At 37.7% G+C, this 19,705-nt stretch overlaps 1 protein-coding gene across 2 annotated transcripts; it reads right to left on the bottom strand.

The window, feature by feature from the left end:
- Positions 1-723: 723 nt before the first annotated feature.
- Positions 724-19,028, bottom strand: adgrg4a (adhesion G protein-coupled receptor G4a). 2 transcript variants are annotated; one of them, XM_088080942.1, is made up of 29 exons: positions 18,889-19,028; positions 18,685-18,792; positions 17,780-18,409; positions 15,736-15,833; positions 15,580-15,638; positions 15,380-15,434; positions 14,449-14,486; positions 14,168-14,316; positions 13,565-13,618; positions 13,301-13,384; positions 12,791-12,876; positions 12,620-12,690; positions 12,485-12,512; positions 12,303-12,325; positions 11,463-11,605; positions 11,245-11,374; positions 8,949-9,055; positions 8,568-8,784; positions 8,279-8,444; positions 7,858-8,007; positions 6,351-6,488; positions 6,206-6,251; positions 5,948-6,051; positions 5,520-5,641; positions 4,001-4,269; positions 3,645-3,747; positions 3,090-3,370; positions 2,039-2,140; positions 724-1,922 (listed from the first exon to the last, which is right to left on the bottom strand). In XM_088080942.1, the coding sequence occupies exons 2-29, from the start codon at positions 18,749-18,751 to the stop codon at positions 1,774-1,776; spliced, it is 3,669 nt and encodes a 1,222-aa protein (XP_087937068.1). In that variant the 5' UTR covers positions 18,752-18,792; positions 18,889-19,028; the 3' UTR covers positions 724-1,773. The 2 variants fall into 2 exon arrangements, with proteins under 2 accessions (XP_087937068.1, XP_087937069.1); XM_088080943.1 differs by having other exon boundaries at positions 18,685-18,789; positions 18,889-18,999.
- Between the last annotated feature and the right edge of the window lie 677 nt (positions 19,029-19,705).

Here is a 19,705-nt window from a genome sequence, read left to right as displayed (position 1 = left end):
TGTGGTTTACTTGTGGTTCTATTTGCTCGCACTGGAATAATTTACTTGTTAGCCTTTTTTGTTTCAGTGCATCCTTTGGGTTTTTTTATCCCTATATCTGTCATAATATTTTTTTTATTATGACTAAAATTATTATTATTATTATTATTATTTTGTTTTTATTGCTTTGATTCTTTTTTATGCAGATATTGTGACCGGATTTTTTTTTTTTTTATTATTATTTTATCTTTATTTTCATTATTATCTGTCTCCTCTTAGTATGTTTTTATATCTAATCTCATGTTTAATTTTAACTCAATTATATCTTGCTTTAAGTCATCATTGCCTCTGGGGTATTATTATTATTATTATTATTATTACAGATCAAATTGTGTCATACAGAAGAGCTGTGAAATGTCTTTAACATTTTTGTCCGTTAAAGCTAAATGATTAGTAAAATGTCCTCTGTGGCAATCTTTCAAAATGTTTTGGAAATTAAGCTGTAATGAGACAGTCGCTGTAGATTTTATGAAAGCAAATCATAATGATCATATTTTTCTAAATGCTGCAATATTTGATACAGGATATCAAAAGGAGAAAAAAAAATCATTTTGTTGTAACACACTATGTGTTCCCAGGAGATTTCTACTCAACCTAAAAATAATGTTTAGTTTAAAGTCAAGAAAAATCTGTGTTGCTCATGATGGATTGAAATCTTCCCACACACAAAAGCAATCCTCAGACACTCGCATAACTTACATGCATTTTTTATTATCAATGAAATTAAGTATACTTTCAAAGTAGAAACAGACAACTGTCAAACTTTCTCATGTTTCCAGTTGATATTATTGTTGATGCATTTTCGCAAGCAGGTTCTTTGGTTGCTCTATTGTCCACCATTTCTGCTACTAGGGATTGTAAATGTAAAAAAAATGAAATTTAGACTTTTTGGTAAACGGGGATAGCTTCTGATAACTATAGAGAAAAACAAAGCATTTCTCTCTTTCTGTTTTAGTTGCAGAATGGTTGACAAGCCTCATTTGTAATGTCATTTCTCCCTAGAGATCATACCTGGGGACAGACAGAGTTGAATAGTGAAAGCGGGGCTTATAGGGACCCAGTCTAAATGCTGCTGGTGTCATTATTCTATAGCCATTACATTGTACATTCAGCATTTAATTTGTAATGATGATTTTAAGCAAAAAAAACTTCTGTATTTCCACTTTAAAAAAAACATCTATAATTGAAAAATAAGCATTAAAAAATGTAAAGGTCTGAAGAAGCTCAGCTGCGCACAAACATGGTTTCATCTTACAAAAAAGAAATATATGACCACAATTTCTCATGTCTTACTTGAAAACAATTCTTGCTGACAGATCATTTCCATTACATTTGCACTTTATTTAAATGTAAACTCCTGCTGCCTTCTGTTATTCATGACTTTACTATTAAAAGTTTTTCCCCAAACTTTTGTCCTTAAACTATACAGTGAAAGCAGTGACCTTGATGATGAACAGAAGATTAAATATGTTTTTTTTTTGCATAAAATGTGTACTTTTCATGGCTTCTTTATTGTATTTGAACTGACTGTCAGTTGACAGTATTATCATAATTTTCATGTCTGATTAAGGAGTGTCCACAGGCCCATTGTTTCTCGCTGAACGTGTGGTTTATTTGATCTCTGCCGGCCCACAACAGACATGGACCTGTTCTACTTTCTGCCGTCAGTGTTTGTAATTGATGGACCTTGAGAGGGAGAATGAGCTGTCCAGGTTTGCACCTACGGAGGCCCACTCACGCCCCCTGGTGGTGGTTTGGTGCTGATCCTGTGGAGGAATCAGAGACCTTCCTGATGGTGGAGGTGTTGCCAGAAGCGCCTGAGTCAGAGTTAACAAGATGGTCCTTTTTGCAGCGTCCACCCACAGTGACAGAGCGGCTCCAGTCTGAACACGAGGGGGGCCAGAGAGAGAAAAATAATGCATCATCCATGTTGACGATTCTTCCCCTCTCAAACACCTGGACATTATTATTCTGCAATATGTCTACAACCAATATGTACCTGAGTAATCGCTGAGTCTGAAACGCCCACAGCACAAGTGGATTCTCCATTGTTTCCTCACATTATCTTTCATCAGACAGTGGAACAAAAAGACAAAGAACCCTGGGAGAAAAGAGCAGAGATAGTACACAATAAAAGACAAAATGATAGAAAAATAGAGGTGTTTTTGTTATTCTTTTTCTCATAGCACTTTGTTCTATGTCATAGTTTCATTTTGATGGCTAGCCTTTAACTGTAGTCTTGAAATAGACATTTTTGCCACATTTGTGTTACGTCACAAAACCACATAATTAGCCTATATGCATCTCCATGAGTCAGGGAAACATTTCTATACTTATGAAGTTATTCTAAAACCAAGGGGATAAATGGCAGAAATGCATGGTGGTAAATGTGAACAATTTGGAAGAAAAAGTGTAAAACAACATAAATGCAGGTTCTGTATATGTATGTTGTTAAAAAGACAAAGAATTACAGATGTGTTGAAAATGACTTGCTCCTCTGTAACTAATAAAACTACTTAATGCCCAGCCAGGGCGTCAAAATAAAAAATATTAGCATTGTACATGTCTGCAAACAACAAATATAAACACACGTATTAGTTTCATATGAATCATGGCAACATTGGCGTAGCGGTGTTGCTCCAATTACGTGTGTGTGCTGAGCTACTCATAGCAGACCAGTCTTCAAGACCACCAAACAGCAAAAACTGGTATTATTAATATCATGTTGGGATGTGACATTTCCTGCGATGTTTCTTGTGACAAAACCGGGTATTTTTTTATGTCACATAAAGACATTTTCAGCTGTGTTTGCAGCAACAAAACAGGCTATTTTAAGACAAAACCTGATGTTTTCCTTTGCCCTAACCAAGTGTTTTTTGTGCTTAAACTGAACCACACATCAACCAAAGCACTGTCACAATATACAATTAAAAATTAAAGAAACAAAGTTTGAAAAAATGTACAAATTTAACATATGCATGGTTTGCAGAAATGTACAATGTCATCATTTTTCTGGAGACTAGGTTGTAACACCAGCTCCAACTATTTACCCTGAAAGCTGTTGAAGATGGTGAACAGGTAAATCATGGCCACTCTTCCTGGCCCAAATGAAAAAAAGCCCATTGACCACGTCAGGCCCAAGAGGACGGTGAGACTGGCCACCGCCCTCAAGTCATGCAACGAGCTGCTGCTGTTTGCTGAGTGCTTATTGGCCCTCATATGTCTGATCTGGACCAAAACCACGATAAACACAGAGATGTTGCACAACAGGATCAGGAGGACGAATGCCACTACTGACACGTAGAAGAAGACGTCATCCTTCAACCAGCAGCTGGAGGGAGGCAGAGGGTTAGTCATTATGGTATTAAAAATGAGATTTATTGTAATTGTCATCATCTGTATGCTAAGACACTTTTGAGTGTTGGATTTCGTACCAGTTTGTTGTTGTTTTTTATAATTTTTCTCAAAAATGAATCATTTTATAAATGTAATCAGGTGCACATATGACCTGATCTCTCAGTTTTCATCACACAATTGAGTTATGATGCTCTCAAAATAGACGTGACTCACCTCGGTCTCAACTGGAGATCAGAGCTTGTACTTACAATTGATCAGTGGACTGAATCACCACAGCCTCTCCGGCCACAGTGTTCCCATAAGCATCTTTATCTATAGCCAGCGCCACGCTGACTATGAAGACAGGAATACCTGTGAGAATATTAAAAACTCTTGTTAATATGTACATACTATTCACACAGTGTGACAAAGAGGAAAACTTTTCCCAAATATATTCAAGTCATAGCTATAGTAAAGCAACATTTAGCCACTTTATGATGAAAAATAGTTACATTTCTATATGTATTTATTCATTTATTTCATCATATAGGAATAGTTAAATGTCTAACTGTTAGGAAAACATATTGCTCAATCACAGACAACTGGACTTCAATTCCTGTCTTACCCCATCCCACAGCACAGAACTTTAGGATGTAGGAGGGAACGTAGATGTTGAAGACCTTGACCAGTGCGAGGTACATATGCACGGCCTCCAGGCCCATCCAGGTGAAAGAAGCCAGCAGGAAGTAGTGTAGCATTGCAGCCGTGGCAATGCACAGACCGTAGTTAGAAAAAGACGAGAGCCAGGAGTCTAGCAGGAAGAGCATGTTCAACCCCAGCAGAGCAGCTGACAGGTTGATGAGTATCTTAGACGGATAGTCGCGACGCAGCTTCCTAAAATGTAAGAGAGTGACAGAGATACACAGGGAACAAACTTAGGAACAGATAGATGAATGAGAAATCCAAAAGTTTGTTAAAGGCCTCTGGATCTCATGCTGATGTTGAGCATGTGCAAATAGGCAAAATTAGTTTTTCTTGGCCAAAATTACCACTACAGTATGTACAGTATCTAAAGCAGCTGCAAGGAGGTTTTAACTGGTCAGAAAACAGTCTCTGTTAAATACTGATGCTTCTATATCACCTGCATAAGTAAACAAGACCATCAGCAAGAAAAAGCAAGGCTGTCTCTATTAGTTATTCTTCATGCCGCAATATGAAATGAAACGATTTACGGCACACAGACCGGACAAGCATGTGTTTTCTCAGGTTAAGTTAGCCATTTAAAAGGAAGCAGGAGGAGATTTTTCTTTATAGAGTTTTCTTTTTAATGTTATATTTTGTGCTGATACCGGGGCATGATCAGCACAAAACAAAGAAAGAAAATATTTTACCTAAAAGTAACAAAGAAGAAGCTGAAGTGGCCTAAAATAGCCATCCTCCTCCCAGACAGGAATCTAATATGACTGTTTCATTTATGAAATACATTGTGAGACATGGTTATAAAACAACATATGAATTTACACTGGTGGTTAACACAAAGATTACTTTTCGTGTTACCATTGTCATATCACAGTTATAATCAAATTTAGCACAGACAGATGCATTGCCTCATTGCTATGCATCCTGCAAACAGATGTGTCTAAAAAAAAATTAAAAATATAAAATCCCCTCGCTTCAAAAACAAATGCATGAGCTAGCCAGATAGGTGCTGATGTGGCTTTTGCCCACAAGGACTGCACAAAATGAAAATTTCTTGTAGCTGCTGTAATTGATGATGAACAAATCCTAAAATGCATTAAAAATATAGCAGGCTACTTTGGTGACAAAGTAATTCTTACTCAAGATGTTGTTGTGAAACATAAATGTATTAAAAGTGCTCTTATTATTCAAAAAACTAACGTAACTGTAAAAAGTAGTAATTTAAACAAATTCTTTCATCTTGTTTAAATTAGCAAAACAGGTTGTATCATCACATTTATAGCTAAATAACACAACATGCTATGAAGCTGCATTTTTGTAATATATAATCTCCACAAGCAATAACTTATTTGAGCCTCCTGTAGCTGGTTATTGTAGCAAATATCTTTACCATATGAACCTGTTACAATGTTAAAAGCATATTGGTGTCGCTCTGAGTGACTTACTCAAAAACAATGTAGGTGAGAAGAGTGATGCCCAGAAAGATGGAGGATATACCACAACCAAGATATGAGATCACTGTCAGAATCTGACTGTCAGACTCACTAATCGGTGCTCTGGATACATCCTGAAACACAATATAAATTGATATTAAAAGCCTCCTCGTGGTGCTGTCAAAACTGACACTATGGGAAGCAGAAGTGCAAGCTGTTAAAACTCATCCCACCACAATTAATTAAAAAATTATGAAGAAATTTCACACATTGTGGTGTAAACATCAGGGTCTTGCATGGTTGGCAGAAAAATATACAAGCAGTCAGCAACTGGCCAGATTGCACACAGTATGCTGGAGCTTATGGTAGCTGTTTGTGCTGTAGTTTGATTTATTTAAAAAAACAAACAAACAAAAAAAGAAACATAACTAGTGACTCACCAGGAGCACAGCGAAATGTGTGAGGTGATCACAGAGACAGCTGGTCTGATTAGCAGAAACATTTCCTGTTATACAACCGCTGCCATTCCAACCACCCTGCCCACCTGAAACACACACACACACACACACACACACACACACACACACACAGATTTGAACATTTGATTAAAGGAGCTTATCAAGAGATGCCTACATTTATTGACATTTATTGATGTCACTAGTTCCTAAAAAGTACTATAAGGCAACAACCCAACTCACCATTTTTCTGGAAATCCCAAAACATACACTGCACCTTGTCGTCTGGCTGTAAAAAAAGAAAAAAAAAAGAAAAGGGGAAGTGATGGTGGTTTGAGAGTGAAAATTCCTGTTCTTACTTACTAAATGAAATGATTGAATATCTCACCTGTTTCTGTGTTCGGTGGCTGAGGGTCACCACCACTCGATCCGTCAGGTTGCTGACGTGGCTGTCATTAATGCTGGCAGATACTATATAAGAATTCAATTTCCAGCTGCTGTGTGTTGCATTGGTTATGTGTGGGTCCTGTTCAAATTCAAATGGTTGTCACATTAAGAGGCAGGACAGTAAAATATGCTCCAGCGAGAGAGAGCAGATTCGTCAAATATCAGCGATCGATTATTTGATGTCTAAATATTGTGAAATTATTATTTTGGTGCCGTTTTGTTGTTGGATAAAGACTGGAAATGGGATAACAGCTAGCCTGGCTCAGCTTAACATCCTCTAAAAGTGGAAAGGTTAAAAATCGTTTCAAATACTTATAAATATATAAATATATAAAGAAGGCATTTACTCAGTTGTAAATTAATGTAGAGGTTTTTATTTTACTCTCTCTAAGCTCTGCGTGATAGGCTTGTGGCGCAATAATTTATATTAGAAGTGTCAGAAAGAAACAGGGTCATTTGTATATGCAGTTTGGGAGTGTAAATTTGTTTGCCCATTTTTTGGAATAAAATACTATAATACATATATACACATAGATCCAATCCAGTATTCAAAATGAAAAAATAAATTGTTGTGGTTATGAACTGCACTAGTAGAGAAATGGTTAGTTTTTATGCTGCCTGTATTGCTTGCCTGGTGGGGTCAAACAGAATTGCCTAATATATCAAAATATGGCTTTATGTTAATATAGCTGGGGTTTGGCGCCTGAATATCCTCCGATTATGAAAAAATAGATCCTCTCCTGATCTTAAAAAAATGATGGAAACTGGAAAATAGATGAAGTTAAGAGCTTCAAGTGGTCACGGGACACTGTGATGATCTGACTTTTTTACTGTAATTGCTAAATGTTCATTTTGGTTGTTCTAAATATGTTGTGACGACCCCTTGAGTGTGTATCTCTATGCTGTCGATTCACCTGTCTGTGAGCTCTCTCTGCAGGCAGGTGCTCGTTGGGTAAACTGGGAACACCTGAAGGTGTTCAGGTTATTTCAGCCCATGTGCAGCTGGTAGTTTTGTCTCTGGTCGAACCTCCACTCTGCTGCTGCAGCTCTCTTTGGTTTGGTTATGTTATTTAAATGTCCTGACACACCAAGCCGACAGTCGGCTGTTGGTCAATGTTGGGCCGACAGAGAGCGTTCGTGACCCTTGTTGATGCGGTGTGTCCCACACTGTTGGACCATGTCAGCACTAATCTACTTTTTTCATTGATCTAGCACGTTAAATCGGCTAATGTGGAGCCCGTCGATGGATTAAATCACTCTGATTGGGCGTTCAGCTCAGCACACGAGAAGAGGAACGAAGTCAAGATGGAGTAAGATGGAAACAAACTTGTTGTCATGTAAGTTTGGTTTTTTGTTGTTGTTTTGTAAAGTAAGTTTTGTTTTTGTCAATGATAACAAACAATCAAAAAACAAGATGTGATGGTATGAAAACATTAAAATAGAAGTACCTGAAAAAGTTCATCCGTTCCATAGAACTGAAACTGGACCCGAGTTTTGTTTCTGTCTCCGGGGAGGAAGTTATGGAGCTCAGAGGGCAAAGAGATAGTTGCGTCTGTGTTAGGGAGTGGTTCACCCACATAGCTCTGGTTGACAAAAATCTAAGAGAAAAACAAAGTGTCACTCAAAAACAGGGCTTCAGACTACCTTTTTTAAGCTTAATGTGCTGTGACTGCTTTAGGCACAATGTCTGTTTATTAACACGGTTTCCAGGATATAACTGGAACAGAAATTGTCCTTACGCAGTCAAGCGGCACCAGTTTCAGAGTTTCTTTTGTTTGTGGATATCTCACATTTGCAGTTTACAAAACTGCTCATGAGTAAAATTTCTTGTCCTATTCATTAAATATTGAAACATCTATAGCATCCCACCTCTGGTTTCTGGATTGAAGAAAGGGAGGATACTCCAAAGGTGAGGCCATTGAATTCATTTGGGTCCACGTTGATCATGGAAAGGGCCAGCGAGGGTGCTGTTATACTGACAGACTCATCTTGGAAATCCATATTGTTCCCCATTCTATCTGTCAGATCAAGGACACTTTTTCAAAAGACAAAAGACAGAGATTAAAAACATTATAAAACCAGAAAAGACAATAATATCTGTAAGAATATTGCAAGTGTTCAAAGGTTGTGTTTTGAGATTAAACAGATACACACTTACATATTAGCCACAGGAGTGATGTCAGTTTTGGAAAGCAGGATATTTGCAACAATATGGACGATGTCAGCACCAACAGCAGGTTGGACAATGCTGATATCAACCACTTCTGTGAGCTTCTTCACCACTGCGTCCAGCTCGGACGATGACAGCTCCGCATTGTCACCTAACTGAACATTGACAAGGTCCTGAATCATGTCCACAACCTCAGCCGCGTTACCTGGAGATCAATAACATCAGTAATGCTCATTTGGTTTTACGAAAATGGAAGGATAAATCATAATAAACAAGAAAGGGTTTTTTATTCAAATTGCTTTGGCAAAGTATCTCTTTAAATTATGTTATAAGCAATATAAATTAACTAGACTGTGTGACTGATCTTACCAGTAGTCACAGTGATATTGCTGAGGTCTGATATGGTCACAAGCGGCTTGCAGTTTGTCATGTTAGGATCAGCCCAGCTGGTGTCGTCAGTTTCAATGTTTAACTGACTAAAGAGGGAACAGAATAGCATAAAAAACAAAGGCAGAAGAAAATAAATATTGAATATAAAAAAATTGACCTATTAGGCTTTTCCTTATTTTCTGTGTGATATATTATGTAACAGTGTCGGATGTTTATATGAAAAGTTTCAAATGAGGAGTTTAACATGTTTAAAAGTTATTCGTGTGACAAAACCATGAAGTCTCACAGACAAGATGCTGTCTGCTTGATTTTTTCATATGGTCATCTGCTCCAGTCACGCTACTGTAAGTACTTACCAAGGGATTATCTCTGGGTCTGAAAGCGAAGTCTTTTTCAATGATTGTTTTTTTAGGCCTTTTCAGCTTTATTGGATAGCATAGACTTGAGTGAAAGGGGGAGAGAAATGGGAATACATGCAGCAAAGGGCCGAGGTCAGACTCAAAGGAGTGCCTTAAACATGCATTTTTTTAATGTCCAGCAGATGGCGACTCCACTGATTGCAAAAAAAAATTCTGCTTGTACACAAATATATATGAGAAAATGGCCCCATTTCACACTTAATTTATTACCGCAGTAAACATTTTTTTTAATGAGTTTATGGTCTCAGTTATTAGTTTCAAGTACTCTTCAATACAGCACGATGTTTGTAAATGATGGTCCTATTTAGAGTAAAATAGATGATAAAGCAGGGTATTAGGATGAGGCTTACTTGTGATTGACATGTCTCTACCACAGTGGTGTCCTCTGGTTCTCAGTTAGATCTACTATATATGTCAAGACCCAGGCTCAAGTCATGCATTAACAGTCTGTGGTGTTTGTATGATGTAGCCTACACCACTACACGTAGATACACGCTAACGTCAGAAAAACATGTAAATTTGGTTGTCACTGTTGTTAATTTTTCCTCTATTTCAGATCAAATTCCTATTAGAACATGTCCGACAGTGTTTAGAAGCTTTTGATTTTTAATAAGAGAAAGTGCTGATAAACAAAGCATTCCCTCGCTGCTGTGTGTAGGCTGAATGCTAACATAATAGAAACCTCAAATCATGGCTGCTAATGTGAAATTTTTCCCTGAATTATTGTCAGATTTTGGCTCAAACATATCTGGTTGTGAAAATTTAGGTTAAGAACATTTTGGAGGGATTTTTCATCGTAGAAAGTGAAGCTTTACTTCATTACAGTCGGTCTACCGGCTGAGTTACCGAAACATACTAAATAGGTGCTGACCAATCAGAGCAGTTTTTCTCAGGAGGAGATATTTAAAGAGACAGGCACTAAAATTGAGCTTTTAAGACAGGGGTGAATACAGGTGTTCCAACACAGCCAGTTTGAGGAAAATAAAGTGATTTTTGAACATTAAAGCATATAAACATGTCCTAGTAGAAACCCAAAATACATGTATGAACCTAAAAAAAAAAGAAGGTCTTCTTTAAACTTGAGTACATTGTGTTTCTACACTGACTGACTGGACAGCTAGTCCAATCATGGTCAGTCTCAGACAAAGGGTGATAAATAAATAAAAACCACCTGTTCACTGCTGCTGATGTCTTTGTCTTAATAAGCATCAACGGCATCACTAAGAGACCATAAAACTGATTACCCATATTGTCCCTTAACTGATCTTTATATCAAATTTGGCAGAGATGATACCAGAAGATTGAAGCCCTTCATTACACTAATAATTCACTTATAAAGGAAATTGATTTTTATGCCTGAGCTGCAGGCTGGCAGGGATCCATCAGTATTACATGTGTTGGGGTCAGAGCTTGTGTGCAGAGTGGGAGGACTGGTTGGAACAGGACATTGTAATTGAGGGAATTTTCTTGTCTTGCTGAGCTGTCACTATGGAAACAAGTCGCTGCAGCGAAGATAAACAGGATCTCCTCAAGTAAATAGAGTAATATACAGAGCAAATCCTGCTGGATGAATGTTGGCTCAGAAGATGGAGGCTGGTGTGAATAAACCTCTGAACATTATTGTCTCCATTGTAAATCACTACATGCTATTGTATAAAAGATTATGTAATGCACTGCTGTTTAATGTCTGTAAATAAAACATTAAATCATTTTGCGCAGCATAATGATTGTTTAAGATTAGAGATAGCTGATTATCTGAATGTGTTTGGATCATAATCACACAATCTGACAGTTCGATTTTCATTGTCTCTGGTCAAATATTAAATCCTCTGGATAAAAGGAAGTAAATGTCTTACCAAAGCCTGGAGGCTTTCTCTGATTGTGGCTCGTTGCATCTCATGTCTTGGATGACTTGTGGAAATGCTTCAGGCCAAATATAAACTCCATAGATTGTTGAAGTAATGTCTTCTAAACAGTTTGCCGGCACTGAAAAGAACATATATACATTTTACTGAATCTTTTCCACAAAGAAACACATATTTCTGTTTTATTTGTATGGGGAATTTCATCTTACTTATGTGCTTGATGGCTACATTCGTAGTTTGAATTATAACAGAGCCATCATCGTACTTTGATGTCAGAGCCGCATTAATAAAAGTTTTAACTTCTGCCACACTGAACATGTTTTGCTCCTGAACATGAAAGGTGCAGAAATATCTGTGATTGAAACAGACAGTTAGTGACATACAACAAGTCAGACGAATCACAAATACGGTGACATTCAACTGAGTTCGTCTCAACAGAATCAAAAAAAGACTTGCAACTTGACTTGTACTTTGACACTCGTGTCTTTACTTGGGCTTAAGCTTTTTGACTTGAAAATTCTTGACACCTGTCCACTAAACACAAGGATTAAGAAGTATATTCTTCAAAAAGTGCACCACAAATCAATTAATCTCTCTTCATTTCCTGTATCATTGTAAATGTTTTTCATTCCCAACATGTCAGCATTTAATTGAACCAATCTGACAGCACTGAATCAAGTTGCAGGAGGAAAACATGTAAGACTAATAAATCATCACTGAGCAACAGTTGGAAAAAATGATACCAAATTTAGTTTGCATACAAACCCACGCAGTGGTCAATAAAAAAAAAACAAAACAAATTGCAGTGTGCAGATCAAAAATTACTGAAGGAGACAACAACTTCCAAAAACTTCTGTTAAAATAAATACAGGTAGAAAAAATGTATTAATAATTTTGGAAAATGTATCATTTTATTACTCTCTTTATAAAAGAGCATTTTATTTGATGAGGAGCAAATTATTTCTTCTCTAGGACTTGAAACGCAAAATTTAGGATTTTTGACTTGCCTTGCATCCTTAGCATCATTCTTCTTCTTTTTAGTCACTTACTGTTTTTGTTGGCTGTGGAGAATCTAAAAGGAAACCAGAGTGATGTTGCATTGTAAATATCAGTTGTTGCAGTGATATGAGATATCATTCCAATTACTCAAGTATTCCATACTGTAAAATGAATATTTTATATCATTTTTATTTGTCTTTTCTTTTGCTATTAAAATAAAGTGCATACTCACCATTAGTCCATTGTACTGCTCCATGTCCCTATGAAATATTACAGATTGATAAAAAGTCAACAAAAGCCTTCATATCACAAATATTAAACACAGGGTGCTCTCTGTGTGACAATAAATTAATTTAATAAGACTCACCTGCCGAAGTACTCTTTTATGATGAGATTCAGCGCAATCATGGTCTTATTCACCTGCAGCTGTTCTTTAACCTTTGGCCCAAAGATAATAACTCAGTGTTCTCATATTATATGTTCTCATATTATACAGTATAAAGATGAGACTTTTAAATGCAGCGTGTGAGTCTCTTACCCATTTCTCAATGATGTCCTCTGGTTTTGTCGGGCTGCCAGTCATACTTAAGGTCAGATTAACTCTGAAGAATGTGTCTGGTTCAACTGCAGGAGTGATGACAGACAGCACAGCAGTGCATCTTTACAGTACATGCTACTATTATAACAGTTTAAAGGCAGCAGCGCAGCAATCATCCTCCACAGGTACCCTAAAAAGAAAGTTGTGTGCTGTACCCACTACTGTTCTCTACACTAACTACTGTACAGTAGATGGCCGTGACTAAATAAACACTAAAAAATGACTGTAATACCTTTGTACTTGTAATGACAAGAAACTGAGCTGATATGAACAAGAGGCATTGTGAGGCATTGTGCAACAAAGGGCAACAAGGGCTTTAACAAATTTGATGCAGTCGATTTAAAATTTCATTTATCTTGTGTGCAATGAGCACTCTTAATTTTAATACAACAATGAACTACCTCTTTGTTCCCTACACAGCTTAGAATTGATCTTGTTTGGTTAACTGACCGGCAGTCTCGTTGAGATCTGGTGGCTCTTCTGTCGTCGACATGTTAGCAGATGAAGCTGGTTGACTCTGAGTTGGACCTGTTTCTGTGAATTGGATGACATGACAAGAAAATGTTAAAGAACAAAGAAATTGTTTTGCTATCTTATCTGCATGTGATTAAAGAAGTGCAATCACTAACACACCAGTTTGCCAAAAGCTTCATGATTCGATATTGTTGCAAAGCACCAAGTACTCATGGACTTTTTTTATTCTTTCATGCTAACCTGATGTCATTACACCAGTACTGACAGTCGGCGGTGGGTCTGCAGGAAACATCTCTGATGAAAGAAACAAAATTAATTTTTAATTGCAAGATCTTAAAGAAGAAACATTCAAAAATAACCCAATGTCTGCCTGAAATTAAATTATGGAAATGTAAATTTCTTATGAGTATTCGGGCATATTTTAGTCATCTCTAATTTTAGAAACATAATGTCTCTGGCTCTAATGTGTTTCTGCAGGTGTGCACTAGCCCTTTTTCCTGTTTTCATTAATAGCTTTCTTTTAATTCAGCCACTTAAGAAATACCGTGAAAGTGGGGGTGATTTGATTACTTTAATGGATTTGCTAATGTTGACACCTCAAGTGAACATTTCCAGTAAAACCCAAAGTCTGATTTGAATCTATAAAATACAAGAACTGAACAAATATTGTACAATTACTATGTAAATACACTTTCGACAAAAATAGTCAACTTGATGTCACATGAACATACATCCTTTTTGAAGGCAATAAAGCAATTTGTTTGGTTAATGTTTGACTGACGCAGTAGTCCACTAACACTCAACAATGAGACATGTGAGAGGACTGAAGTGTACTTTACGTACCCACAGGAAGTATACTGATGCTGTTAGGGTCAGTCGTCAGGTTGAGGAAGTGGTAAGAGAAGGTGGAATTCAGCAACGAGGCAATGTTCGTCTGAACTGCTTCTACATTAGCAGCAGGATCCACGTTCACATAGACACCACAGCTGAAACTTGGGTTTCATAACATGGGTTAAATCTGCATTGCACTGTATAGTTTTGGGTGATTTCTGGCTTGTTTTATTCATCTTGTACCATGCAGTCCTCATATATAATTGAATTATTATAACTCTTTGTCATCTTACCACTTGTCACAGGTGAGGCTTGACAACTGTCTTGATCCCTGAAAACACAGGAGTTTTTCAGTTCTTTATTAAAAACTTGTTCAAGTTTACTTACTTACAACTGATAACCCTTATTATAATCAGTGGTGGAAATTTAGTGTTTAAATTCAGCTGCAACATTTAAGGTCCAGTGTGTAGGATTCAGAGGAGAAGTATGTTGTCATTAGTGTGTAATTAGCTCAGAATAAGAATTGTTGTGTTCTCCTTGGCTTTGAATAAGCTGTTTATCTACATAGAGAGCAGGTCCACAGAGTTCACCATGATGCACCGCCATGTTTCTCCAATAGCCCAGAATGGACAAACCAAACACTGGCTCTACCTGGGGCCATTTGTGTTTTCGTGTTTTTCTAAGCTTGAGTTATCAGAGATTAAAGGTGAGGACACATTAGCAGGTGCTTAGCTAGTGCCAAGTCTGAGACAAGATTAACATGGTTGTAACCTGCCATCCTCACCACTTAATAACACTAAATTCAGCTAAATTATACACACTGTTCCTTTAAATCAAATGTAGTTTATAGCTAGTAAGTAATTACTGTCTAGCACAAGCAGCACACATTATTCTTAAATGTCCCATTCCACATTATAAATACTTAAACTTTTACTTGAGTAACATTTCCAATGCAGGACTTTTACCTGTAACAGAGTATTTCTAGACTGTGGTATTACAACTCTTACTTAAGTAAAAGTTTTGAATACTTCTTCCATCACGGTTCACACCACAGCCACCTTGCCTCTGAACTGACCTCAGTGCTCACATACGTCATCCATTTCCTCAGAAATCACGTTGTTTCAATAAAAAAGCCTTTCATCTGTTCCCTAATCAGCTGTCTTTGATTTTCCATGGAAAGAAGAAGCAATATCCTCAAACTGAGGACTCTTAATAGTGGTGTACCTGAGGTTGTTGTGCAGATAGAGCAGCAGAATTATTAACCACATGGCAGCTGCGACTATAGGGGAACACAGATAACAGAAATTACAGACAAGAATGTGTCAAAAATTACTACCATGACTACAGTAGACTTACAATGGATCTGAATATTTCCTGCCGCACTGCCAGCTGAGAGTGAGGAGTGTTTTACCAACAAAAGTTACCTTGAGGATGACACCAGGATTTTATGGACAGAAAAGTTGCAAGGGAAAATGCTCTCCAACTGGTGAGAGATAACAACACAGATGAGTTATTTGGAAAGGCAAATTCAACTTTTTCATTGTCATTGTCCCGCAGACATATTCACACATTCTTCATACCCAATTTCTTGTGAGTGCCTCCAGTGAAACTGAACAATTTCCAGGCTTCGTAGAGTAACCTATGAATGTCTGCATTCTGATTTTGTAGCGTGACCATACTAAAAAAAAAAGAGAAGAAAAGTTAATAGCAAAGAAAAATGTTAGACCTATTAATAGGTTTATGAAGCACTAACTCCTGAACTCAGGAATGTTTGGTTGACTTTTATTTAACCTTGAACTCTAGTTACTGAGCAGCAAATCCGCCTATTACTTCAACCCTCAGCTTTCCTTGCACATGAATTAATCAGAAAGCCTGGGGGTAATTAATTTTTTGGCTGGACCACAGCATGCAGTCAAAGTACTACACATGGGTTTTTCCATGAGTGAGTGAGTGATAGACTTGGCACCATTGGTCAGTGTGACTGAGATGTGACGCAGCTGTTTCCCTATTGACCGTTGTTCTTTCAAAGTAAATAGGTGCGGAAACGGTGGACACGCTGACGGATCTGTTTGTTTGAGGAACAGCTGTCTGTAACACACAAGCCTATATTTATTTAAACGTTATTAACTGATACGTGTCACAGTGTCTGAATGGATGGCGCTGCCGTTATGAAGAGATGAGGAAAATCAGGCACTGACTGAAACTGAAGTGAATAATTTGTGTTATAGCGTTGGACTCAGGGTTGCCAACTTGCGTGCTTCTGGCGTGTGGCACACGCTTTCACTGTCAGTCTCACACTAACATGACGCCAAAGCAGATTTCACGCCAAAACACTGCAACAGCAGAAATGTTGAACAATCATGTAATGCAGCGAATGACTGACTGTAGAATACAGCCGACTATATTTGACAACCAAGCGGCGTTTCATTATCGCAGATCAAACAGTTAATCGCCCGACAGTGCAGTGTAGTTAGAGAGAGACAGACAATCACAGCGAAGCTGTCTGAGTGAACCAACAGCCAAATATTCAGCAGTGGAAAGTGATTCCTTTAGATTTCTAGACTACTTTGTTTTAGTTTCAGGTTTAGTCAGACTTTGGATGGGATTAAACACCAGAGCACATGCTCCCTGTCTTATCCAGCCACTGGCATTGAGTTCTCATTATTATTACCAGGGGTGTCCCCAAGTGTGGCCAGGGGAGGCAATGCCCCCCTAATATAGATACTGGCCCCCTATTGAAAATCATTTGATGGGGATATTACTGTCTTTAAGAGACTGTGGTGTGCTCATTTTTTAAAAAACTTGCAAAGGAAGTGATATCTTGTGAAACTAATACCCTATCCATTGGTGCCAACTATGTCAGCATAGCTTGCCGGGAAGGGGGCTAAATATCACTCCAAAGTTAGGCTTAATTTTGGGGAGGGAGCAACTGTCATGGCCATTTTAAAGGGGTCCCTAGACCTCATGATATCTGAATGAAAACTGAGTGGACGGGTACCCATGAGTCTCTCCTAAATATGTGAAGGCTTGTTCCCATTTAATTAAAAATTCCCATTGTTTTGTTTCTTCAGTCCATGTTAAATTAACACCCAGCCTATTAGAAGAGCAACAATTTGCCTAATCTTTGCTTTTTTCCTTTGTTCTCTCTACATTTTCGCTAGTTAAAAAAAAAAGTTTCTAAATCTACCATTTTCTTGCAATTTGTGGAACATTTCTCATTAAGTTGCTTATTCTCTTTTCCCTCATGTTTTGAAAGGAATAGAACCAGTTCGATCAGGGTTCAAAGGTTTAAATACTTAGGAGAGGTGTCTGAAAGCAGCACAAAAAAAGCAATGTACCTTCAGGTTTCAAATGGTGAATGGCATTTTAATTGTATTTAAATACTCTTTAATCATGTGTTTCTTTTGTACTTTGTCTTGTTTTTTGATACCTTGTTCCTGAAGTGAACTATAATATAAACTTGCCTTGCCTTACAACAGCATAAGCAAAGCCCAGAATTTTAGTAATGATGATTGGCTTTGGTGCCACCCTAAGATTTTCAGTAACCCCATCTGGCCACATCTATAAAAAATTCTGGCGGTGCCACTAACTGGGTAACTGCAACAGAAAAAAAAGTCACATTACCACAGTGCAGGTTATTGTCAGGCTCAGGGGGAGGGCAGTTGTGTTTCCACTGCTCCAGGTCCCACCTCACCACGTCTCCATCCGCACAGCTCTGCACGCTCAACTCTTCAGCGCTCCATTCTCTGGCCCAGATCCTGAACAGACCAATATTACCAAGCAGATCCTTCCCAGTATGCAGCTGCACCTCACCATTTGTGCTTACATAGTGAGACACCCCCAGAGTGAGAGTGCCGTTTGGGGCCAGTTGCTGGGGCAGCACTGGGCTCACAGAGGCCTCAAGCTGACTGGTTCCATTGATGTAGACCCGCAGCCTGCGAGCTTTGCCAGACCAGGTGAAACAAACAGAGTACCATTCATTCACTTTGAAATCGCTTTCCAAGCTGTGCTTTTCTCCAAACAGCCATACTGTCAGCTGTGCACCTGAGCCCCCAAGCCCCAGCTCTGTGTGTCGTCTCCCTGGTGCTTTGTAGTCAAAACCTGTCCATTTTGATGTATGGGTGCGACGTAGAAGCATGCACGCACTCAGCTCCTCGAGGGCTGGTACCACAACATTTGGTTGTAGCTGCCACATACACCGACGACCCTTGAACGTCAGCTTCTTACCCCACAGGCTAGTGCCAGTAGGGGCAGCTGAAACAACACATAGGTTGTAAGACACAGGTAGAAAATCCTGAATCACACTCAAGGCATAATATTTGCCATCAATCCAATCAATTATTCTCAGTTGTCTCACATTAAGCAATGAAAAAATAAGACAATAGAAACACAAGACAAGACAATTAAAAACAATAAAGCCGCTGGTACTACACACTTGTTTTATTTAGAGCTATAACTCTGTGATATTTTGTACTACCTTGAACATTGTCAAGTGCTATAAAAATCATTTAATTAGTCTGAAATCTTACCTGAGCCCAAAAGCTGTATACACAGACAGATCAGAGTTAGAGAAGACTGGCATCTGATGGAGTTCATGACAGCAAACAAAGGTGCTTTGCGAGTCAGGTTGTCATCTGCTGAAAGGTGATAATATTTTTTTAAAATATTTAATTTGCCAGGAAATAATGCAACAATTATAAACATTTTTTTTTGTGGCTAAATACATAACTTACCACATTCATCGCCTTAAATCTGAAGCTATTTTGAGAGACATTAAACAATTAATATCAGCTCCTGAGACACCGACAGAGCCATGAGTCTGCTGCCAAACCTTCTCTATAAGAAGACCTCCCCGCCCTCTCCCTTTAGTTCCCCGAGTTACTCATTAATCACCAGCAGTAAACTTAACTAACAAGCATGATAACGTTAAAATCTGTACTTCATGAAACCTTTGAAAAGTGAGTCTCAGAATCCTTTGTAAACACATTCAAGTCATTTGTGTGAAATTTTAGTCTCAGAGTTTCAGTGACAGTTTTGATGGTAATAATTATCTTTACCAGGTTTAAAGATTAAAGACATAGTGCAGGATGTTGAGAAACACTTGACACATGCCCTTGTTTGTGTAAGTTTTGATGACACAAATGTACCATTACTGAAACATTTAAAAATAGCTTGTCTACAGACAAAAAAGGTTTGTGTTTAGGGGTCTTTATATAGGGGTCTTTATATAATTTTTTTTTTAATCCCTCTACACTGATGCCTCAAAGAATATAAATTGATTGACATTAATGTTCATAGCAGCTAAAAGCAGAAAATTACATCATTTAAGCACCCCGTTTCATGGAAATTATGTTAATCTTCAACTAATTTTATATATGTTATAGTATATATAAATATAAAATTAGTATATATGTATTGAGAGACACATAATGCAGAATAAAATGTGTTTTCTATAAACATAATGATGGAATGTTGCTAATTAACTTATCTGGCAATTATGATCTTTATCTAACCTTAACTAAAGTGCTTTGGTTACCTAAGCCTATGACC

The sequence above is a fragment of the Plectropomus leopardus genome, chromosome 8 (assembly GCF_026936395.1).
Source record: "Plectropomus leopardus strain MGB_pleo_1.0 chromosome 8, ASM2693639v1, whole genome shotgun sequence".
Classification (NCBI taxonomy): domain Eukaryota; kingdom Metazoa; phylum Chordata; class Actinopteri; order Perciformes; family Serranidae; genus Plectropomus; species Plectropomus leopardus.
This window is presented reverse-complemented; position numbering and strand designations above follow the sequence as displayed.